The 24,428-nt window shown below is 46.4% G+C and overlaps 1 protein-coding gene across 1 annotated transcript in view; it reads left to right on the forward strand.

The window, feature by feature from the left end:
- TRPC5 (transient receptor potential cation channel subfamily C member 5) overlaps positions 1 to 13,937 on the forward strand; it is a 69,688-nt gene extending 55,751 nt beyond the window's left edge. The window contains exons 7-10 of the mRNA XM_066333934.1: positions 9,473 to 9,679; positions 10,575 to 10,616; positions 12,275 to 12,364; positions 13,042 to 13,937. Coding sequence (XP_066190031.1) covers positions 9,473 to 9,679; positions 10,575 to 10,616; positions 12,275 to 12,364; positions 13,042 to 13,776 — 1,074 coding nt within the window. The 3' untranslated portion in view covers positions 13,777 to 13,937. The remainder of the gene's footprint in view (positions 1 to 9,472; positions 9,680 to 10,574; positions 10,617 to 12,274; positions 12,365 to 13,041) is intronic.
- Positions 13,938 to 24,428: the final 10,491 nt, after the last annotated feature.

Here is a 24,428-nt window from a genome sequence, read left to right on the forward strand (position 1 = left end):
TTCTGGGGTTTTTTTGGTGTAGTTAACACCCCAGTGCCCTGCCTGACAGGTCAATAACTCTCTGCCCATTACGTGCGAGCAGCACAGCAAGGTTTGCTCTTGCTACATGATAGAAGTTGAAGGATCCAGATGGAACCACATAGGTTGCAGCCCCCTGCATTATCCCATCTTTTATTTAGGCCTGACAAGCTCAATTAGCATTATCTTGTGCTTCTGCATCGAGGGGACTCGTGTTAGAAAGGCAGGAGAACAGAGGAGAAATGAAAGATAAAAGAAGAATATTATTGAGGAAAAAGCAGTGAAATACTAAAAGGGATTTATCTGGGAAGAGCTTTCCCCTGGTACTGAACAATGGAAACAGCTATATTACTAAAAATTCTCTGAAATATGCCTTTTTAGCTGCCAGTGCTTCACAGATTTCCTTCTGCAACACGCTGCAATCTTGCAAATAAGCTGATGCTGATCATATAGGTGCAAGAGGATACACACTCCCACTCCTAATTAAATGGGGATATGATTAATAACCTGGATGCTTTAGCTCTTTGTTTCTGTTTGCTGGTCCTGTTCCCTGTAGCCACTCAGCTACAACCTCTGCCTTTTGGTAGGAGAAAACAGAGCCTTCTCTCCTGAGCCAGAGCTATCTGCACAGCTCAAGGTTCACTTGCAGACTCGAGCAATTTCATACATTCATAATCTGTCCCTTCCCTTCGGCTCAAGGATGTATTTAAATGGTCAGGACATAGGATTTTTTCAATTTTTGAGCAATTACTCAGTTTTTGGCAGCTAAGCTCAGGCGCTGCATTTAAGTGGCTGTGCAGAGGTGTTGGGCACCTGCTGCTCCCTCTGGTGCTGTGACCTTTACAGGCTCTGTAAAACACCTAATCCAGCTGCACTCCTCTGCTGAGCAAAGGCAGTTTATGGCCACTCATAAAAGAGCCAAACACTGAAGCATTTGGTGCCTGAATACATGCACAGAGTGCTGAGGAGCAGGAGGAACTCGCTCCCAGCTGCCTTTGGTTCTGGGGAGATAAGGGAATGCTGAGGAGATTTGGGGAGGTGAAGCCTGGCACCTCCTGCAAACCCCCAAGGCTGTTCCAGCCCAGTTTCACAGTGTTCTGCTCCAGTCCTCAGCAGGACACTGTGACTCACAGCCTGGATTTTGGGCTCTCCCCATGGCTCCAGGCACACGTGGTGGTGTCACGGTTTGTCCTTCCCCTTTGGAATCCACCTGCAGCAGCTCAGCTGGGGAGAGCAAGGTCAAACCGAGTGCTCTGCGCATGGAAGTGGTGAATTCTGCAGTGCTCCTTCCTCCCGGGGCGAGTTTGTGCCAGAGAATCCTCCTGGCTGTGTCCAGCAGAGAATCCAAGGTTCCCACCCACCAGCAGTAGGTGGCCTGGACTGACAGACTGAGCACCCCAAAGCCAGAAGGGAGAGCTCAGTTTGGTTCCTGAGGAATGGCTACTCAGAGAGGAACAGGTATTTCCTTGAGCCCAGCAGCATCTCCAAGTGTAATTAATGCAGGTATGATCCCTTTAGCAATGACAACCTCACGGACTCTTAGAATGGCTTTGGGTTGGTTTTGAAGATCAAAAAATAATAAAAAAAAATCAAAGACAATATTCTGGAAATAGGGCGAGTAGAAATGAGGCTAAGTTTATTTATTTTTTGCCTCAGTACTAACAGAGTCATCAGCACTGAAGCACTTTGGGTTAGCCCTGCTCAGCTCTCCAGGACTTGTGTGAGTTACTTGATTTTGACCTGGCTGGAGGTAGTTAACATTATCAGCACAGATGCCCCTTATCTCTGTGACCTTCAGCATGAAAAGAGGCTCTTATCAGGCACTGATGGAGCAGAGAATGGATGGCAGGAAGAACAAAGCCTCGGTGATATCTTCCTCGTAGTTTCTTCCTGCTGAGGCTTTTAGAGAGCTGTTCCTCTGCACGACCTTCCCACTGCTCCGATTTATTTGACTATTAAAATAAAAACTGAACTTCACTGGAATATGACTGCAGGAACAAAAAGGTGTCAGCTCCCATAATTTAACTGCACTAAACCCAGCGCAATCCCCAGTTCTCTGTGTTTTCTCCAATATAATATTCCCTGGCCTTCTCATTAGCTTCTCCTTGTTTCCATCCAAGATGCTGGTGGGAGATGAAAAGTATTTGATGTACATCTATAAATGTACATATAACCTAAATACATCGTGGAATGGAGCGCATTGCGAGCCATAATACAGATTTTAATTATGAATATCTTCTGCACATGGCAGTTATAAATAGCAGAGATGCTAAAGCAGGCGTTTTCCAAGTACAAACACACTGATTCCCCGGGGCTGGGAGAAGCAGCCAGGGCTCTGGGCAGGGATGGTCAGTGCCACAGCTCCTGTGACAGGTCTGCTGTCACCCAGGAGGGAAGGTCCCTGCTCTCTGCCCCACCTGGCCTGTTCAGAAGCCACTTGTGGTTTTCTTTTCCATCTCCATAATTCCTGAGCCTCTTTGGCTGTGCTCCAAAGATGGAGTCCTTTATCCAGCTTCTAACAAAAGGCAGCTCCTGTGCTGTGTCTTGTTGACATTGCACTGCCCATTCCCCAGTGGGGGGCCTTGGACACTGCAAAATTAAGGAAATTTTTGCTCTTTCACGGGCTCTGCCATGTGGGACCCTGCCCCAGCTTTCAGGGTTTAAGGCTCACAGTCCTAATGTTGGCTTATCTGCCAAATAAAACTTCTGAGGTTTTGTCTCCCTCGTGCTCTCTTTGCTTTCCTCACCTGAGAGCCTTGCTGCCTTTGGCCAGACAAGGAGAACTCTTGCCTGAAGTCGGTTACCTGCATCCTGCTCCAAGAATTCACTTTCCTCGTTTCCCAGTGCTAGCATTTATTTATGAGTGTTTCCTCAGAACCTGCCTCTGCTCCTTTTCTGTGCTGCAGCCAGAATCTCTGTGTCCCTGTTGGAGCTGCTCTCCCTTTGCATCCACCTGCCCTGGCTGCTGCTGCAGGGGCTGCTCCAGGTGTGTTTTCCCTTCTTTTCCTGTGCCCAGGGCACTGCCACAGCTCCTCCTCAGAGCCACTGCAGCTGCTGCTGCTGCCCAGGACTTTGCCTTGTGCTCTCTGTGCTTTCATCTCTTCTCTGGCTGTCTCATCCCCTAACTGTTCTAATTGCTTTTCCTAATGCTGGATTGTCCTCCTTTAGTAATTTTTTCTTGCATTATTTTTGAGATTGATCCTATTAAGTTCTTACCTTTCAGTATGTCATCCCCAGCTTTGAAAGCAAAGTCATTTGTTACCAGCTGCAGCTGAATTACCTATGCATTAATTGCCTTTGTAGCTTCCTGATTTTCTCAGAGACTTTTTCTTTCTATGACATCTTTCTCTTTGAAAAATGTTAAGCACCATTTACGTCAAATAGCCTGCTTGGATTTTTTTTTTTTTCTGCTCTCTTCTCTGAGCTTGTCACCAAACCCCCGAGCCCTGCTGATGTTATTTCCAATTTGCCTGACACATATTACAAAATTACCAGCTTTCAAACAGCGCGAGAGTTGCCTGTGTAGAGTTCTGTAAAGATTTAAGTTTCTCTTGACCCTTTTTCTGCAGTGCTTTCTGTTCAGGACACACAAGGACATCTTTCCTGTGCTAGCCTGCTTGAAAGCCAGCCCTGATATATTCTCTGTGCTGTTTCCTGCAATAAAGAGGCACGTGGAGAGAGAAATACATTAAATAGAGTCTAATGACTTCTCCTACGCTTTGCAGCAGCGCTAATTACTCAGCAAAAAAAGGCACCTTTGAAGTTCCCGTGGCTCGCAGGCAAAGCAGCCTCCCTTTTACTCTCTGCCTGCAAGGTAAATGTTCATCTCCTTCCTTCCTAGAGGGATCGCAGCTTGGGCACATCCCTGTCCTGTGGGGCTGGGACAGGAGCCGGGAGCTGCTCCTGCTGCAGAAATCACTGCAGCTCCTGCCAGCATTGCTGGCACGACTAGAAAGCTTCTCATCGCTCCTTCAGAGGCGCTCAGACACAGGCAGCCGGGTCCCCGGGGCATTGTCAGAGCCATCTCTATCTGCATCTGACAGCAGCAGCCCCAGCTCCAGCTCAGCTCCCTGTCTGCTGTGGAATTCAACACCAGAAGGGCACACGCAGCCCTTCGCCTGCTGGCCACAGCCAGGCTGGAGAGCTTTATGCCTTCTTCCTTCCAAGTGGGTTTGCATCCCTGGAAATGGCCAGAGGAAGGGGCAGGAGACACCTCTGAGTGGCACAGAGGAGCTGGGGCCACTGATGATCCTGGGATTGTTTCTGAGAGTGGAAAAGTTTGAGGATCTCAGCATGCCTGGCTGCTGAGCATTGCCATCACCTCTGCGTTAGGTTTTATAGACTCGCAGAATGGTTTGGGTTGGAAGGGGCTTTAAACATCTTATTCCACGCCTGCTATGGACAGAGACACCTCCCACTGTGCCAGGCTGCTCCAAGCCCTGTCCAGCCTGGCCTTGGGCACTGCCAGGGATCCAGGGGCAGCCACAGCTTCTCTGGGCACCTGTGCCAGGGTCTGCCCATCCTCACAATAAAGGACTTTTTCTAATATCTCACCCTGCCCCTGGGAGCTGAGTATTTGAACCACGGTTCCAGAGCAAACCTCAGAGTGCCACAGCCCAGTGCAGGGCCACCTGCAAACCCCACATCGTGGCCAGAATCCACCTCAGCCCTGAGCCAGCCAAAACCCGGGGCTGTCCCAGGGTTGTTTAGAGCCAGGAGATGAGATTCCTGTGCCTTGATTTGGGCTCTCCAAGGGATTCAGCTCCTGTGTGCTAAGAGAAATCCGCAGTGATTCCCTCCTTGCCAGCCTCGAGGGAGCTGGGATGCTGAAGTCATGGAGAGGTTCAGGAACCTGGAGGCTGTGGCAGTGGCATCCAGCTCCTGCAGAAAGCTGACAGCATCTTCCCCCGCTGCCTCAGGACTCACTGCTGTCCTTTGGCAAAGTGTGATCCAACCTGTACGGCCCAACAAGGGGAAGGTGATGGAAATCTTTATAGAAAACATCTCACAAACTGTAAACAACACATTTTCTACACAGAGATAAGGACAGAGATTAATGTCTGAATTATCCTGGATAATTAGTGTAGCAGGTAATCATTTAAAATCTGGCACATCTGTGGATACATCACTTCGACTGAATTAGGAAATATTTGCAACTGCTACAGTGAAATGGCTTCAGCCATCCCACAGGGAAATCTTTGTGGGAGATTAATTCTCACTTCAAATGGCAAAGATTTGCAAGAGGATTATGTGGCCGGGATGACACATTCACATTGTGATAGGAAGTGAGACAGGTTGTTTTTTTTTTCTCTCTCACAGCAAAGCCGAGTGCTGGTTTCTTTGAGTTCATGTGTTCTTTGAGCTTGAGGGCTCGGCCCTCTTTAAGTGTAGAGTGTTTGATAGCTGAAACGCTGAACAGCGCTTGAAAGAAAAATGGTGACAAGAACAAGGGCGAGAGAGACAGAAGCTCTCAAAGAGAGGACAGTGAAATCTCAACTTCCATTAAAATTCCTAAAGCAGCAAGGTCAGGCTGGCAAAGCTAGTGAATGTGGAGTTCCAGCTTATTATAAATGTTACCAAAGAGTTGTCATCTAAGAACACTGCATGAGACAGCACAGGGCTGGGAGGATGCTGTACTCACTGCTCACACTCGGGCAGCTCCCAAAAATGTGTCTCCTGCCCAGGGGGAGGAGAACATCCCAAACCTGGTGGGGCCACATTCCCAGCCAGTGCAAGGACTGATGTCCTGGCTCTAAGTCCCAGGTGCTCCAGGTTGGAACTGGGTACAGAACAGATGCTGAAGTGATTTTTTTTTTGGTACTCAGCACAGGGAGGAGAGTTTGGGGAGCTGTAGCTTTGTGTGGGGATTTTATTGCTTACAGCACTAAGGAGAGCTCTAACCAAGAAAATGGTGGTTTTCCTGGCACACAAAGACGTTGTCAGTAAAACTGAAGTGTCTCTTTGCTATATATTTCCAACACAAAACTGCTGCCAGGAGCTCTCATCTGATTTGCTCAGGTTCGCAGAACGTCAAGGTGAATAATTGAGACAGGCTGAGTTTGTAAACCCTGGGGAATTTGCAGCAGCAGAACAGAGAAGGAAAAAAAAAAACACTTTGAGCTTTGTACAGAGGGTCTGGTCTGTCTTTTAAGAGAGGTTATAGTGCACTTGTTGACTGGGAGAGCACAAGAAGAAATACAGGTGGGGTGAAGGCAATATCCCCCAGCCTCACCACAGACACCCTCAGACCAACAGGGATTTGTTCAGAGCAGCCTCAAACCTTCCTAAGGGAAAAGTCTTGCTAAGCCTCACACCACTCAGCTCCTAGGAAAGCCCATGCAGTCACAGAATCCAGAATGGTGTGGGCTGAGATCACCTTTTCCAACCCTCTGCCATGGGCAGGGACACTTTCCCTGAGACCAGCCTGCTCCAAGCCCTGCCCAGCCTGGCCTGGCATCCTTCCAGGGATGAGCTATCCCATCCAGCTATCCTAAAATGAAAGTACAAAAAGTAAAAACAAAACCCCCCCAAACAAACAAAAACAACCCCCCCAAAAAAAACACTCCCCCCCCCAAAAAACCCCCAAACTCCAACCAAAACAACCAACAAAAGAAACCCCACTTTGTGCAGAAAAGCTTTCAAAGCCTTTTCTTTCTTTCTTTTCCCAAGAAACAAAATTGCAATGCCCGAGGTAGAGATTTGCTTTACCTTCCTCTTCAAACAGCATCCAACACCCACTGCCAAACTGCACCAAACTGCAGCAGCCCAGGCCCAGGACGTGCCCTTTGCTCATGTGCTGAAGGAAACTGCAGCCGAGTCACTCCTGATCGCACACTGCCACTTGGGTGGACTTTTCCTTGAGGGCATTTGTGGATTTCTCACAGAACATCACAGAATGTGCCGGGTTGGAAGGTGGCACGTTCACACCTACTCCTGTGCTGACAAAGAACATCAAAGCTAGGTCTCTATCCAAAATAAGTCTTTGCACTCTCCTTCAGTCACTGCCTTGCCCGGAGCTCCCCAGCTGCCCCAGGCAAGGTGGTTGTAGCTCCTGCTCAACCCCAGCAGGGCTGTGTAATCCAACCCTGGGCTCATGCAGCTCTGCCCATAAAACACTGTAGCTGCTCAAACCAGCACCATGCAGCTGCCACTGGGATTTTCCTGGCAGTGACCCGGGGAGGTTGAGCTTGGAGATCAGGAAAAATTGCTTTTCCTAAAGAATTGTCAAACCCTGGCACAGCTGCCCAGGGCAGTGGTGTGATCCCCATCCCTGGAGGGATTTAAGAGGTGTCTGGATGTGGCACTTGGGGACAGGGTTAGTGGTAGGTTGGGGAATGGTTGGAGTTGATGACCTCAGAGGGCTTTTCCATGATAAATGATTCTATATCCAAGTGAAGCACACAAAGTGCAGCTCGGGGCCCTTCTCTGGGGAGGGATTTGCTCTCCCCCCTCCCTGGTCCCTCTGGGCTCACCTGGCCTGCAGTGCCCATCCTTCCTCTTGTTTCAGCTCCAGCTGCCCTGGGAAGGCTCAGGTGGAGATGGGCATGATGGAGCCTTCAGGTGTGGGCAGGGAGCAGCCAGCTTCTGGCAAGGGCTGAGGCAGCTCTGCCTGTAAGTGGAGTTGTCCTGTGGGGTGGAAGGTAGAGACAAATGAACTAAAAATGAGCAGGAGATTGGCTTTTTTTTTTTTTTTTTTTTTTTTTTTATGGTGGCACTTATTCCTCCTGCTCCAAACTGCTTTTTTTTACTACCCAGGACTTCATTTCCAGCAGCATCAGCTCGCGATACTAACACAGCAGTGCTGCAGTTTGCCTGTTTATGGGGTCTGATGGTGTCTGAGGAAAAAGGGGCACGACAGGCTGCACCTCTGAGTCTCCCTAAGGCTTGCAAAGAGCCCCAGTGGTAAACTGGCAGGGGACAAGGATGTTCTGAGCTGCTTCAGGCCATCTGCAGAGATTGATGTGCTCCCAGGCCACTGAGACAGTCGTTCTAAATCCAGAGCTGCACATAATTTGAATACATTACCAAAATGGAGTTCAGCTGCACCTCACTGTCAAAATGTGAGCATATTTTACCCGTGTCAGGGCGCTGGAGCATGGCCAGAGAGCCAGTGTAGTAATTTTTTGGGGCATTGATGTTCAGGCATATTTTATTAAACTCCCTGTCCTACACTTCAGTGCCTGCCTGCGAGAGCTGCAGCCCAGCACTCCTCGCTCAATAAACTGCTTGTTCCAGCCTCACTGAAATCTCCTTGGGAAATTAAAGTCCCACGTCGTCCTTTTCTCCCACCTTGTGCTGTTCCTCAGCCCGATTCATCGTGGCTTTGGTTTAATCTCATGTCGGGCACTGTTCACACAAAGGCTGAAATGTCACAACCATCGGCTTGGCGTTGTCCTCTGCGGTGGTGACCACACAAATGCTCTGTTCCAGCTCAGTGTGCTGCTGCAAGCTGCGTTCTGCACAAATTATTTCCCCCTCTCTTCTGCCTGATGTCAGAATTTCTGCAGAACGTACAAAGCAGTGGCATTTGTTCAACTTTGAAACTAGCACAAAGCAGCACGAGATCTGTTTTGGGTCTCTGCAGCATCTCTGGCTGCAGGGAGCTGCCTCTGCCCTGATGTTGGAGGGAATATGCTCTGTGTTACTGGGTTGGCTCCGTCATCATTAAAAATTGACTGAATTGCAGGGAGTGCTCCCCAAACCCAGCTCTTCTGAAGTCTGTAAGGTCAGTCTCCTCCATAACTCAGCATTCCTTCCCTGGGGACTGTATGGACCCTGTGTCTGTCTGTGCAGCTGTAAAATGATGGTGTTGACTTCCCACCTCTACTTTGTTGGGATGAAAAAAACCACTAGGGCACAGCAAGCCATCAAGGTGATAATAGAAATGCAAAAAAAAAAAAAACCACCAACCTAAGAGCAAAATGTCTCCTGGCTTCTGTAAAGATAATGCAGAGGCAAGATGTAAAATACGGCACACATAAAATGTGTCATTTCCTTATAAGAGCAGAATTAATGGAGGCTGTAAAAAATGAATCAAAAACCACCGTGGAAGACCTTTTTTCCCAGGGAATAATATGAGAATTCATTGGATTTAGACGTGAGGAACAGTGGTGTGTGATAATAAAAGTGCTGGCAAAAAGCAAAATAAGAAATGTGTTTTCTTGCTCCTTGCATTGGTGAACTAATAAGCACAACCTCTTCAGGACAAAGCTGGCCTCCAGCACATGGAATTCTCCTGGCTGGGTATCCCTCTCCTCTCATATCTCAGTGGTTGGCATTTTTTTCACTCCAGCTGCATTTCACACCAATTTTTGCTTTACGCCCACCCCCAGCGAGGGCGATGTAAGGGGTGGCAGTGCTCTGCCTGCAGCTGGAGAAATCCCTGGCTGCTCCCACCTCCCCTGCCCAGCCTGGCTCCAGGAACAGCCGCTGACAGTGTCTGCCCTCCCCACAGGACCACGCGGATATCGAGTGGAAGTTTGCGCGGACCAAGCTCTGGATGAGTTACTTCGACGAAGGCGCCACTCTGCCACCTCCTTTTAACATTGTCCCCAGCCCCAAGTCGGTCTGGTACCTCTGCAAGTGGATCCACAACCAGCTGTGCCCAGGGGACGACTCTGACAATGAACAGAAGAGGCACGAAAACCTCAAGACGTTCACGGTAAGGAGCTCACGGGCTCCTGCTTTGTTTCTGGAGGGTGTTGGGGATATTCAGGGTTGGGAGGGATCAGCAGAGGGATGCTGGATCACAAATTGCTGTCTTGGTTTGGAAAGACAAGTATCTGCCTGGGAAAGCGGGAGCTAGAGAATGTAACCCCACTCCCCCCAAATTATTATAATTTTGCAATTAGGGATTTTCAGGTAAAGATGTGGGAATAGGAATAACAGTTCTTTACTAGGAATATTAAAAATATAAATGTAGTAGTACAAAAAACCCAATCAGACAAACAAAAATTCCTGGAAATACTGACAGAGTCAGATTAAAAGGTGACACCCTGTTGGTCAGGGTGTTGGGAGTGGTTCAAATAAATCCTCCTGGAGTGGTAGATGTGATTCTGTTGGAGTAGAGATGATCCTGGAGAAGCTCCAGTGGTGCTGAGCTGGGGCTGCTCTCCTCTGGGAATCCAGTGCACACAGGCTGTGCTGGGTTCTGAACCCCAGGGGCGATCCAGGGGGGAATGCTGGGCTCCTCCCCTGGGTGGAGCCTCTCCCAGTGGGATGATGGGATTGTGTGAGCCCTGCAGTGAGCCTGGCTGGCCCATGGACAGCAGATACCCCTGGGGGAGGGTGGGGCCTGGCAGGGATAAAGAACACAGCTGGATTTAACAGCTGCCCATTAACAGAAGACACCCACCCCCACCCCCTCCAGCCTGGAGTGATGAGGGATGGGTTATACCAGAGATAAAGGAAAAAACCCTCCCCAACCAGTTTCAACAGATGGCAAAGAGAACACACACTTCGGTTACACATTTCAACCCAAGACACTTGCTCAGAGCCATCAGGAGCTCTAAAGAGGGGACCAGACAGGTGACACCCCTGTGCCTTTCTCTTTCCAGGAACGACACGCTGACAACCTGATTCAGAATCAACATTACCAGGTAAATCCTTGGGTGCATAAAGTTTTTTTACTTGCTGTTTCTTTCTCCTCCTCATTTTCCAATATGTCAATTCTTCCTTGCTTCCAGAATATATTTTGGTAAGTGTAGGTCCCCTAAGAGGATTTTGCTTATCATGGATTAAAGCATTTCCTCATTGGAGGTGGATGGTTCAGTAAATCCATCCTTGCCTTTCAGCCCCTCTGGAATAGTGGAAAACTTGCAGGTATCAGTGTGGCTGCTGAAGTCAAGGTCACATTCCCATTGCCATCAGGCTGTGAGGACATCCTGATTAAAGCTATTTCTGCAGCATTTTTACACTCCTGGATTGTTCCTCTCTTGCTCTTCTTTGTAAAGCACCCCTAACTCAGCCTGTGGTTGGGATATCCTTTTGTTTGGGACAGCTCAGGAAGGAGGAATGATTCCTTTGTTGAATCTTGCTGGCTTGTTTATTCTCAGCCTGCCTGTCATCAAGTATTCATTAAACTCAACCTACAAAAGGATGAAACTTCGTTAAAAACACCAGCTTCAGCCCTTGAATGCAGTGGGATGTATTATGCCAGTGTGCTGGAAGGAAAAAAATACTCTCCAGAATGTTAGGTGGTGCGTTAGGCTCCACTGCCAAAAGCCATTAGTAATCTGTCTTCCTTAAGACATCCCCTGCTTTCTGAAGAGCACTTTTATCAGAAGTTGGTGGTTAGCATAATTAGTCACCTTTGACAGCTGACATATGGTGCTTTCTGACTCCCCAGCACAGCTCACGGCTACGACACTGGGATCTCTTAAAAACCTCCCAGCAAAGCCTCGGTGCAGACACCATCCTCAGCTTGGGGTTGCTCTGGCTTGCTTATGGAGGGGAGGAGGTGCAGGGCAGGTTTGGAGCAGTCTCTTCCCTGCATACAACAGGCACAAACAGCCTGACAGTGTTTTGGCTGGCACAGATAAATGTGCCAAGCTCAAAGCACCAGTTTGCTCCTGTGAAGCCATCAGGGAGGGACACGAGCAGAGCAAAATGGAGCTCTACCAGCCAAAACCACAGAGTGTAGCAGACAGGTGACACAGAGGAGTGAGAGACCCTGGAGAAGTCACTGAGAGTGTGATTTGGCCCTTCCAGTGCTGCCCATGGATGGTGCAGCCACCCTCAAGGAGTTTCTGCCCTTAGGGAACACCCAGGCAGCTGCAGATGTGGTTTGAGGAAGAATGTCCATTGACCCACGAAGTCCTGGCTGTTCTTCACATTATTTGTTGCTAACACAGCCCTCATTGGCTTCAAATACTTGATAAACCACCTTCAAATGCCAAATTTAACAAATCAGGACACGCAGTGTGCACACATGAGATTGATAATTGTAAAACCTTTCAGCAGCTGAGATTAAGGAGCACATGGAGAGAGCACTCCAAGAATTATTTTCCTCCATGGCTTGTACATCCACAAACCCCAGTAGAAAACAATTGCTTTGCCTTTAAAGACTGAGCATCCATAAGATGGGAGCTTTGGAAGGTTTGCTCTGCTTAAAAGGAAGCTTTTTGTTTCTAGTGGTGAGTGGTTTTTACCAGCAGAGTCAGGACAGCTGCTGTTGGCAGGAGCTCAGGGAAATGCAGCAAGAGCAGAGTTTGGGCTGAGCAGGCAATTGAATCACTTGGATTGTTTCCCTTTCCAGGAAGTGATAAGAAATCTTGTGAAAAGATACGTCGCTGCGATGATAAGAACTTCCAAAACCAACGAAGGTTTAACTGAAGAAAACTTCAAGGTAATTTATTATTCCTCGGTAATAATTTGTTTTGTTAATTCAAGCAGCCACTTGTAGAGTTTGCACTAACTTGTTAAGGTGATTTGTGATGTGTGGAAATAGGATAGTGGCTGGAGCAGGGGATATTTCTGATGGGCCTGTGGGGTTTTATGGGCAGAGTGAGTTATTATTGAGTGTCTTCCTATATGACCACCTCCCATATTTTAATATACAATGTGCTCTGCAGACAAAAGCATTGGAAAAGAGTAGGGATGAAATATGTGATTTGAGTCAACATCACATTCCCAATCCTAATGCAGACAGAGTCAAAGAATGGGTTGGGGTTGATGGATATTAAGAAGACTCACCAACAAATCTAGAGTCTATCAGCTAGACAGGATTCCTGCCATATTTCAGCAGTTTTCCCTCTTCTGTAACTCTTCAATCTGACTTTTTGGGGTGTGCAGGGGGTGGGCAGAGGGGGTTGATCAACAGGGCCAGCCCCCAGCCTTTAGGGACAAAAGCCTTGTAAGGTCCCCTGTTCTCAGCACTAGCAGCAAATCATTTTGGTGTGGCACTGGGCACGGATGTGATCTCCTTGTGTGATTTGGTATCAGCCACTGGCACAGCTGAACAGCTCTCCCTGACCATTCCTTCATGTCAGATAAGGGAGTAACTCCTGTCTCCTCTCGCCCCAGGAATTAAAACAAGACATCTCCAGTTTCCGCTATGAAGTTCTCGACCTCTTAGGCAACAGGAAGCCTCAGAGGAGGAGTTACTCCACCAGCAGCACAGAGGTGTCCCAAAAGGATGAAACAAATGAGGACGGTGCTGGGGAAAAACCCAGAGCCAAGAGCGTGTCCTTCAATGTAGCCAACAAAAAAAAGGACTTCAACGTGTCTGCCCTGATTAAAACCATGTCTGGGATCAACATGGTGGAAGAGAAGCCAAAAAGCAACGGGATCAGCAAACGCTCCTTCGTCAGGAATGGGAACAGAGTCCAGAGACTCTCCAGCTCCAAGAAGGAATCCTTCAAGAGGCTGGGCCTGCTCTTCTCCAAGATGAACGGGCACGTCCCCGAGCCCAGCTCAGAGCCCATGTACACCATCTCAGACGGGATCATCCAGCCACACTACATGTGGAAAGACATTAAATATTCTCCCATGGACAGAGAGAGGGAAGAGAATTGTTCCAAAAGTGAAATTAACCTCAATGAGGTGGCCTACAGTGGGAACACGAGACTTACAGGACAGAGCAAGGAGTGCCCTGTGGTCTGTACCAGCTCCCTTCACTGTGCTTCCAGTATTTGTTCCTCTAACTCCAAACTTATAGACTCGTCAGAGGATGTGTTTGATTCCTGGGGAGAGGCCTGTGACTTGTTTATAAACCAGTGGAAAGACGGGCAGGAGGATCATGTTACCACTCGGCTCTGAGCAAAGCTCTCTTAACTCTCACTGGGAAACTCAGCCAAGCGTTGGTAATTGTTTGCTCTCATCTGGTTCAGCATCACTGTTTCCTTTCTGTCCACAGGTGGAAAAAAAAAAAAAAAGTGTAAACTTACTTAAGTTATAGCCTATTTTAAAGCCATCTGCACCTTTTTGAATTTACGTTTTTTTACAGTCACTAATGCTAAACTAATGGTTTCACCATTTCTGAGGTCGCCATAAACCACAGGAATCCCTTTGGATGCAGTCTTGGTCTCCAAACCCCGCAGACTTCAGACATGCAGGTGGCTGAGGAAAGGATTTCTCCAGTGCTCCCATCATCATCCCACCCCAGCTGGGGTCAGTGCTGCTGTCCCACACCACTGGCTCTGCACCCTGCCCAGTTTTCCTCATCAACACAGACAGCTGTTGAGCAGGAGGCTGAGAATCACACTGAAAATATTTTTTAAAAGGGTTTTGATTTATAATTGGGGCTTTTTTTGGTTTTCTTTAAGCAATATGACTTCTGATTCTTTTGGTTGTGCTTGTTTTTTCAGGCCACTATATTAATATTGTAAATTATTACTGAACATGAGACCCCTTTGATCATCTACCTGGAACATGTTTTTGTTGCTAACATATTTGTTTCTTTACCTAATTTCCCTTTTGGGGAGCAGAAAGACCTGCCAATTAGGCTGACAGTGGGAGCCAGCACCTGGCCTTGCCTCCAATCCTGTGTAGATGAAAAGAAAACCCAAAACAACCCTGGCTGCTTGAAATACAAACCTCAGAGTGAGTTTTAACAGGCTGAACCAAAACCCAGCTCTGAGCCTTGCCCTTATTTTGCAATTCCTAATTCTACTTCCAGCGCTGCATTCACTTTTTGCTGTCTCTGTGATGGGTGTCAGGCTTCAGGGGAAATCCATCTCCTGAGGGAGAGCATCTTCCCTGAGCTGCAGGGCTGAAAAGCAGCACCAGCTTGGAACAGCTCTGCAGGTCCTTCTGTGAGGTGCAGCAAAAAGGAGTGTGGCATGAGATGGTATATTTTATTTTCTTTTATTTTCTTTTATTATTTTCTTTTTGTTTTCTTTTGTTTCCCCAGCTGTGGGAGTGTCTGGACAGGGCTCAGCACTGTCACTGCTGTTGTCCCAAGGAGCATCAGGGGGCAAAAAAACCACAACCCCATCAAGGGTGGGACGGTTGGATTCTTAACAAGGATTTTATTTTAATTTTTTTTAACAATGGGATACTTGAACTTCCTTCTGCAGTGTTGCTAAGAGACACAGATGACTGGCACTCAGCACCACCTCAGAGCTGTTCTTGCTCCTGGGGAATGCCTCCATCCCTGCTCTCCAGCAGGGCTCTGCTCCCAGGAGAGGCTGTGTGAGCTCCAGCATTGCCCCAGGGTGGCTGCCAGCAATCCCTCACCTGGGAACTGGGAATTGCCTCTGGAGAAACAAAATGCTGGAAAAATCCACTCCTGCCACTGGAGCAGGGCAGATTCCACCAGCGAGGGGCAGGAGCAGCTCTGCTGGCAGCACGGAGGGGCAGAGGGATGCTGGAACACCTACAGCTGGATGCTCTGCCCGAGTTTTTAAACCTCTCCTAGTGAGGGAAAACTCCCCTTGGGAAGGTTTTTCCTCTGGGCACTTGTGCAGCTTCAGCCAGAAAATGGAGCACAGAGGGAAATGTGAGTGCTGCTGGGGCAGAGCTGAGGTGCCAACAGCCTGACCTCATGGAAGTGTTCAGGGCAGCCCTGGTGCTGAGATAAATCAGCAGCAAGGAGCAGACACTCAGAACCATTTCTGTATTCCTTGCTTGTAATGACAGCAGCCTTGTTACCAGCAGGCAGTGTAAAACCCCAAATATTTAAGCCTCTGGATGTGTTAGTTAAGGCCGAGTGAAAGGCATTTTTGTATCAACAGATTTCAGGCTTTCACGCTAATTGCAGGGTTAGAGTTGTCTTTGAAAACTGCATTTCCTCTTCCCTCATGCAAGGCTGAGCAAACTGACATTGGTGGTACACGAGGAGATTTGCAAAACCCGAGGGTGGGGAGCAGCTTGCTGAGCATTCCATGGGGAAACCCACGAGGCTGGAGGAGCAAATCCATGGACAGGGGAGAGCCCCAGCCAGAGCCCACCAGGGCAGTGCTCACAACAGAAACCCCACAGGTCAAGGAACCAAACCTGAGCACATTTCTGCAAGGATAAACTTTAGCAGGAGCTGCTGCCAGGGGGGTGAATTGAAATCCTTTGATGACCCACACTGCACTCTGTGAGCTCTGCTTGACATGGGGCCAGAGAATCTTCATGGCATTTCCCTGGGAAGGGGGAAGAATGCAAACAATTCAAGCACAGCTATGCAGATCACATCAACTGGGCTTGAAATTGGGCCAGAAACGGGGTTGATATCCAGGATTGATAAGCCAGGGAAAGGCTTTGAAGTGTTCAGTGAGCAGGAGCACGCAGCCGCTCACGTGGTGTCACCAGGATGCGTTCCCAGGTACCAACAGCACAAAGAAACGGGATTAACTCTGCAGTGCTGCCCCCCAAAAAGGCAAAGATCCCCTCCCTGCAGACTGTGTGAGTCACCTTCCCCTGCTGTGCCCCAAAAGGGCAGGCTGGGAGCTGCCCCATGGCAGTGGGTGACAGATCTGCAGACCCCCAGGGCTGTGCTGAAGGGGGAGATGCTGCATGTGGCTCCTTGGCTGGGGCTCCCCTGGGCTTTGCTTCATGACTGAGATCCTTCCTTGCTCCCAGCTACCAGAGAGTCTGAGCTGACTTTGGAATTCAACACAAATATTTGATTTGGCTCTGATTAACACACGTGTCCAGGAGTTTGCAAAACCCAAATTGGTCCCCCCAAAAGGCAAAATTCTCTTTGATTGCATCTATGCATCCCTGTTGACAGCAATAGACTTTGGAGCAGCTGGTGAATTATTATTATTCTAAAACAGGAGCTTCAGGGGAGAGAAACTGAAGTAGCTTCTGAAAAATATATTTGATTTAAAAAAAAAGAAAAACCCAACCCAGGTTTTGCTTAATTCATTTGCAGTACAGTATTTGGGACTTCACCAGTATTTTTCTGCTTTCAATCGCTCAAAAAAGAAAATGTGTTTTAGTGAAAGTTCATCTTTCCTTCAGAGAAATCAGTGAATGCCCCTTTTGCTGTCTCTGCAAGGGCCAGGGTAGGAGCTGATGGAATACTTGAGTTTCTCCTGTGAGGAGTTGAACTTTTCCTTGGCTCACCTGGTCTTTATCCTGTGGGCTTCAAAAAGGATCCTCACATGTATGCAAGGAGTTTGGAGTTAGGAATAACAGAGATCTCAACCATTTGCCCTTTCTTGGGTTTCTTGCTCTTGAAGTTGCATTTCTTTCCTCACCTCCCATCCCAGTGTCATTGTCACCTGGTGTTTTAAGCAGCACACCTGCAGCTGGTCACGGGATTATGGAATGGTTTGGGCTGGAAAGGACATTAAAGTTCTTTTTCCAACCCCCCTGGCATGGGCACCTTCCTCCAGGGCACGGCCTGTCCTTGGACCCTTCCAGGGATGGGGGCATCATCACCAATTCAAAAGTTTTAACAAGTAACACCCAGGGTTAAGAATTCAACAGAGCTGGGAGGTGTTTGTACTCAGGTCAGAGATTACCTAAATTGCTTCAGAAACAAGAAGAACACCTGAATCATCTGCGCAGGTCATTCGGGTAACCGCATTTGTACGTGGGTCACTCGCTGGTGAATATGTAAATATCCCCCTGTTTGTACCTGTGTCCCCTCAGAGGAAGCGTGGGCAGGGGCAGAGCCAGAAAGAGGTTAAAATTGGTCAGCTCCAGCCCTGCTCTCCTCTGCCTCCCCCGTGACCTTGGGCAAGTCACTCAGCCTCTCGAATGCCTCAGTTTCCCCATCTGTAAAATAGGGATAATAATACTTACCTACCTCGCAGGGGGGGTTAGTTCATTATTGATAAGCACTTTCCAATTTAAAGGCGCTATATACAGTCCAGTAGGTAATATTGGTAGCAGTAGGTATGTACTTTTATTTTTCTTACAACTAATTCAGGTTAGGATTTAACTGTATGTCTGTTATGATAATTTTCCATGTAGGAAACTCGCATGGTTTCCCCATGAAGGGAATTTAGGGGACTTAGAGCAGGAGCAGCTTACCCTGGAAGCCTAAATTCTGACACCTTTGTTTTTTTGTGATTTATGCCTCACTCCAAATGTCACCTGCCTGTGTTTGTGTTCCATCCCTTCCCCGATAGCCCATGTACCATGATTTTTTAGTAGAAACAGCCACTGTAAATATTAAGAATATTTAAATAAATATTTTAATGTATGAATATAAACCCTTCCCTTTTAAAGAGGTTAAATTTGGTCGGTACAGGAGGATTTTAAGCATGGGGGGCAGGGAGGGTTCCACAGGCAGCTCAGCACAGCGGGGTAGGGCTATAGGAAAGTTTCACATCATCACCTCTGTTATAATCACCTTTCACCCCATCGCTGGCAGGGACAGCTCACCTGGGTGTCACAGGAGGAGCCTGGACAGCTGGGGACTGTCCCCTGCATCCCTGGGAGGGGATTGCTCCCCCACATTTCTCTGTACAATATTATCTAGTGTTTGCTCTGGGTAAAGGTCTCTGGTTTGAGGGACCGGCAGGGTAAGAGCACTCTGAACACTCTGAGCTCCCTGCCAGGGCCAGGAGCACGGGCAGGTCCCTGCACTGGGGACCTGGATGTCACTGACAGGGAGATCTGGACAGTTAACAACACTGTCAGCAAGGATCTGAATCACCTCTGGGTTTTCTAGCAGCTGGAAACCACCAAGCACTCACTGCTCTCACAGCATTACGTGTTTGTCCCGATTCCCTTCCCTTTGGTGTTGCTACTTTCCTTTCCAAAGGACCAAAACCCCCAAAAAATCCTATTTCAGTGAACCAGGAGGAGGTTGAAGTGGCTGAGCTCTCCTTTAAGCAGGTAGCTCCTCCTGCAGTGTCCAGTCCTGTTCCACACACACAGAGCTCCGTGCAGCCTCAGAGGCTTTTGTGGAGCTCCCTCTCACCTCTGCTGCAATTCCACACAGAGAATGGCCAAAAAATCATCCAAAACATCCCAACCACCAGGGCTGCCTCGAGTTAATGGGTTTTTTAATTGATAACTCCCAGAGGTGTTTTTTGGGATGGGTGAACTGCAGGACCCTCTTCCTCCCCAGAGGAACTTCCAGCCCCAGCTGAGGGAGGGGCCAGGGCTGGTCACACCTTCCCAGGTGTGCTGGAGGCATCAGGCTCTCTAATTAACGAAAAATTAATGGGAATCAGCAAGACTGTGGGTGGATAATAAATTCACTCTCTGGAGAAGCATCTAAAATAAACTGTTCCCCCAATAGAATCTGCAGTTTTCAGTGAATGAAACAGCTATAAAGTCACTCCCTTACTCGATTTTTTTTTTTGAGGAGATAGAGAATACTCTGGGCTAGCCACATCAGCATATTTCCTGAACATTTATAATTTGATTAAATGTAATTTTCACACTTCTTTCCCCATTTCAGGCCCTCTTTAGAAAGGAGTAATTTCTGTACTGTTCGTGTAGCTGCCTCCACCCAGACCAACAACTGCACTGGAGGCAATTCATGACCAAAAACCATTGTTCTAAAAAGAAAACATGTTTCATCTAAAGAAGTACACTTAGAAAGGAAAAATGTTTGATCCTTATCTTTCAAACCTTTGATAGTATTTTGTGCTTCAGGGAAACACTTTGACCTGCTCTGGTTTTGTGTTGTATTTTTTTTAAGGTGTGCAAAGCAAAAGGAAACCCTCAACCAGAACAGCAATAGAGCTCAAACCACCCTGAATTTTAGATCTAGTGCTAGATCTAGTTTTAGATCTAGATTCCTTCCATACAGAACCCTGGTTTGGGTTGGAAGGGACCTCTGGAGATCCATCCAACCATCTGACAGAGCCTTCTCCATCAATTCCCACCCAGCAGGGACACCAGGGCAGCCTGTCCCCATCCCCGCTCAGCGTGGTTCATTTCGGGGGGATTTTATTTCTTTTCCCCTCCCATTAAAAGCGTTCCCACCTCATCAGCAGCACAGATGCTGTGCCCAGGGCAGGAGCTGACAGAACACTGTGATACCTTGAGCCAACAGAGCGAGAGGCCTTTTGACTATAAATAGTTGTTTTTCAGCCAGGGGGCACTTTTGGGGCTTTAGCTATTTTTTTTTTCTGGCTATTGTACAGTTATTTAAAAACTACTGAAGGTGTTTATAAGGCAGGTCTGGGGGCTACAGGGCTAAGGATTTTGAGAAGCAAAAGACAGTAGCAGATGCTTAAGAATTCTATTTTCTATATGGGAGCCCTGGAGACCTGGGCTGACTCTGAAAACAGGTTTTTTTTAGCAATCGAGTTTTATTGTCAAATCAAATCTTCATTATTAAAAAAAACAACCCCAGAAACAGCCTTCACACCAGACCCTATTTTAAAATGCCATTTGATTTCGTGGAATAAAAAAGGTGAGGCTTTTTTCCACCCTCTCACTCCCTTCTTCTTCATTTTAATTTTGCTCAAGAAACTCAAGGGCCTTTTCCAGGCAAGAAGAGCTTTTAGATGTTGTCAGAATTTTGTGTATGCAAAGACAGAACGGGGACCTCAGAATCTGCCAGCTGAGTGGTAATAGCCACCCCTGGAGAAAAGGGGGAGAAAAGGGCAAGAGCAAAAAGCAAAAACAGATGCTTAGTTTTATGTACTTTTCTACTTGCATCTCTTCCGTCCGTAGTGCAGACTCCATGTCAGACCCTCGTATAACCTGTACAAAATGAAACAATGTACATAACAAATAAAATTATTTATTTTATGTGTATTTTTAGCTTAACTGTAAACTGAAAAAAAAAATAAAAAGCATTTAATTTTTTTCCCAAAAATGTAAGCCTATTGAAAAAAAAAAAATTCAAGGTGTTTCTACCTTTTCAGATGTAAGATTTCCAGCTGCCTATTGATAATAAACATTTATGAACAGCAACAGAACTGACAGTTTAGAGTTCTTAAAAAAACAACTTCAGCACAGATTCTCAAGGGCTGTCAGTGGTCAGAGGAGCATTTAATGGCTCTGATTCTATGGAGACTTTACTGGTATTTGAATAAAAAAAGTCATCCCACAGTCCTGCTTACCTCCAGTGAAGTTGGTCACCCAAATTTGAGCAAGAGCTGAACAACATCTGGCAGGGAAAAAAAAAAAATCCCAAACAACCCTAAAATATTCTTTATATCTTGGCTACAGCAGAAAATAGCAACCCACGAGAAGTGTTGGTAAATAAAATTCACCACATGAATGCAATTACTCCTGCACAGAAAAGTCTTAAGTAAGTGTAATTTCATTTTAATTTGCTCCCCAAAGATATCCTCAGACCAGCACAACTGCATTGGCCACACAGTTAGCAATATAGCTAATAGTGTAAGGGAGTCATTAAGCAACAACTTATAACTATATTAACATAATTCACTTATGGAAAGCTGTCCTCAGGCAAATCTCATTAAAGTCCTGGAGATACATTTCAAAAGGTTTCCACCTCTGACCAGAGACTTTTGGTCAAGCTTCCAGTAAAACAAGAGTTTCCACAAGTTAAACCAGGGCAATATCCCTTTCCTTGGAATGCAGAAGATTCCTGCACAAAGAGAGGCAACAGGGACAAACAAATTAACACTGACCATGGCAAAAGCTGTACAAAATCCAGGACCACAGGGAGCCAGAGTTGCAGAAATTTAAATATTTACATAAAAACAAAAGGCTACACTTTTTTTTTTTTTTTTTAATAGACCAAGAGTTTTTGCAGTTGGATGTTGCACATTGCTACTCACATCAGAAAACTAAAAGTTCAAATTTAAGGCACTTTCCAAAAGAGATGCTTATTGGTAAGCAGCAATGGCTAGGAGCTTCTAGATACAGGCCTGCCCTGCAAAATTTAATTTCTGATCTTATTTCAAAGCTATAAAGTCCTGGTTCAACGGTTTTATCTTTATCCCTTATGAAAAAAAGCAGTTACTTGGAATTCTGGGTCTGGATTTATATGGTGAGTATCTTCCATATACAGTGGAGCCTTTGATGGTGCACAGTTTTATAAAAGAAAATGCTATCCCAGCTGCACTGCTGAGAGAAATGCAACCTAAGAGTGAAATAATAATGAAAAAAAAAAAGCCAATGGAGCTAGAGAAACAAATTTTCTGTAGGAATTGGTTTGGTTATGTGACCAGGGGGAAAACAGCAGAGGAGCATTAGCAGGAGACAGCCCAGCGGGCCAATGGTGCTGGCAGGCAGAACCAGCATGGTCTTTCTCTACAGTTTATTTATAATTACAACATAAATACATTAAATATATATAAATGACATGTATATATGTTATATATATAAATGATATATGTATTATATATCTATAAATGATATCTATACCTAAATAATATAAATAATATATAAAGCATATATAAATAACATATACATACAAACACATAAAAATAACATATATACACATGTGCATATACATATATATAAATAATATACACATATAAATACATGTATATGTATTTACATGTGTATATTTTTTATATATGTGCTGCTTTGCTGACCCAGGCTGAGCCTGCTCCTGCTGTGGCAGCAGGGCTTGCAGCACTCTGAAATATTTCATCACATGAGAAGGCACAGCCCAGAGCACAAATCCCAGGGCTGGTCACTGCTCTGTCCATCCTGCAGGTTCAGAAGAATCCCAGAACTGTTCAGGATGGGAAAGACCTCAGAGAGTGATCCCCACCTTGTCACCCAGCCCAGAGCACTGAGTACCACATCCAGGTAACCATTGCAATGGTGAACATCCTTTTCCATGAAGAGATTCTCCCTGGTGTGCAGCCTGAGGCACATCCTCTGTCAGTAAGGAGAGGCTTGGCTCTGGGGCTCACATGGAGGGAGAGCACTCCATGCTGCTGCCAGTTCACAAAGCCGTCAGGTGGAAATTTATTTTGAGCCTCTGCCTTTCATCTGTAAAAACCCAGTGAAGGAAAGGAGGTGGCAAGCGTGACTAGTGAGAACTTGGCTGAACTCTTCTCCCTTTTCACGGCTGAAAAGACATCCACAAAAAAATAAACAAAACCCCCCCTGTTCCAGGAGCAATCCCTGGCTTTAAAAATTTACTATTAGGCAACATGATTCAAGAAGTCCAATAAAGAACAAAACATTTAAAAACCTCAATCCGCAGGAAAAAAAAAATTCCAAATAGAAATCAATACTCATGGATTTTTCCATTCTTCTAACTAAACATAAAATATGATTATGGCTTCAAACTATATCCCAATATCCCCATTTACAGCAATTTTGCTGGGCATGAAAAACCCAGAACACTGGGCTGGTACCAAACTGTAACAGCAATAATCAAGCTAAAATAATCACACTGAAACATATGGCTGGAAAAGCACCAGGCTGACACTGGCTTCCTCACCAAAAAGAAATAAAATAAAGGAGACACCCCAAGCCCAGAACTTGGAATATGCATAAACCCCTCAAACCAAGCCCCAGAACTCGGTGTAATTTTGATGTGAATTCTCCTACAGCCCCTGGAAAAGGTTGATTAGCCACAAAGCCAGGATTATTGTTAGCAGAGGGATGCTCCAACCAGACTGGCACACTCCAGCTGAGGAAAGGGCTGAAGCACAGAGCAGGTCAGCTCAGTTTAGGCAGAGCTGTGGCTTTTTTGGCAGCTGTTTCAGTAAAGTGCTGCAGAGCTGTTGTGCTGCAACACAACTCTGGGAAACACAATTGAAATAAAAGACTCCAGCAATCACTGAAAGTTCTGTACCATTCTGAGCTCTATTGCTGTTAATAAAGAGGTGGCATTTCCTATCCACAGAGAGCATTCATCAGCTGCAGGACACACTGCTACCCCACAGCTCCTACTTGCTAGTTCAAAAAGCTGATTTTGAGGCTTAAAAACCCTGGGAAAAATACATAAAAGGAGTTACAGAGGTACCTCTGTGTATCAAATCCATAAACAAGTTAACTGGCCACATATGACATGTTATTATGTCAATTAAAGTAATTTTCATGTGTATCAAAATGGCCAGTGAGGCTGAAATAGCCATGGCTGATGGTGAAGAAGCCAGGTCCTAGATGGGTAAGCAAAACAAAAAACAAAAAAACCCCTCTCTACCAGAACTATCAGCTTTCCCAATTAAAAAAAGAAAGAAATGACTTCCAGGGGACAGACTAATATCAGAATACGAAACACCAACACTGTGCTGTGATAACCACGTGTGTAGAGAAAAGCAAGGTTGTCTCAGTGACAGAGGAAGAAAGGAGGCAGAATTCAGAACTAAAGCCTGAAAAGGGAAAATATTCCATTCCCTTCGTTGTTTGACAGAAACTGCCTGGGATGTGAGAGATGGCACCTGAGACAGGTGGAAACACACCCATGACTCCAGCACAGAGACTCTACTTTTTCATTTTTATTTTTTCCTTAAAATAAACCACAGGCTTTACCAGTTCCTTTTAGAGGTTAGGCTAGTGAATGTTATTTCAGAGAAAATAAAAACCCTCATGGTATTTTCTCCAAAAAAATGCCTGTGCAAGTCAAGTGCTCCTCCAGAGGCAGAAACACAAAGGCCACCCATTATTTCATAAACAATTTT

Source organism: Sylvia atricapilla, chromosome 21, assembly GCF_009819655.1.
Source record: "Sylvia atricapilla isolate bSylAtr1 chromosome 21, bSylAtr1.pri, whole genome shotgun sequence".
In the NCBI taxonomy this organism is placed as follows: Eukaryota; Metazoa; Chordata; class Aves; order Passeriformes; family Sylviidae; genus Sylvia; species Sylvia atricapilla.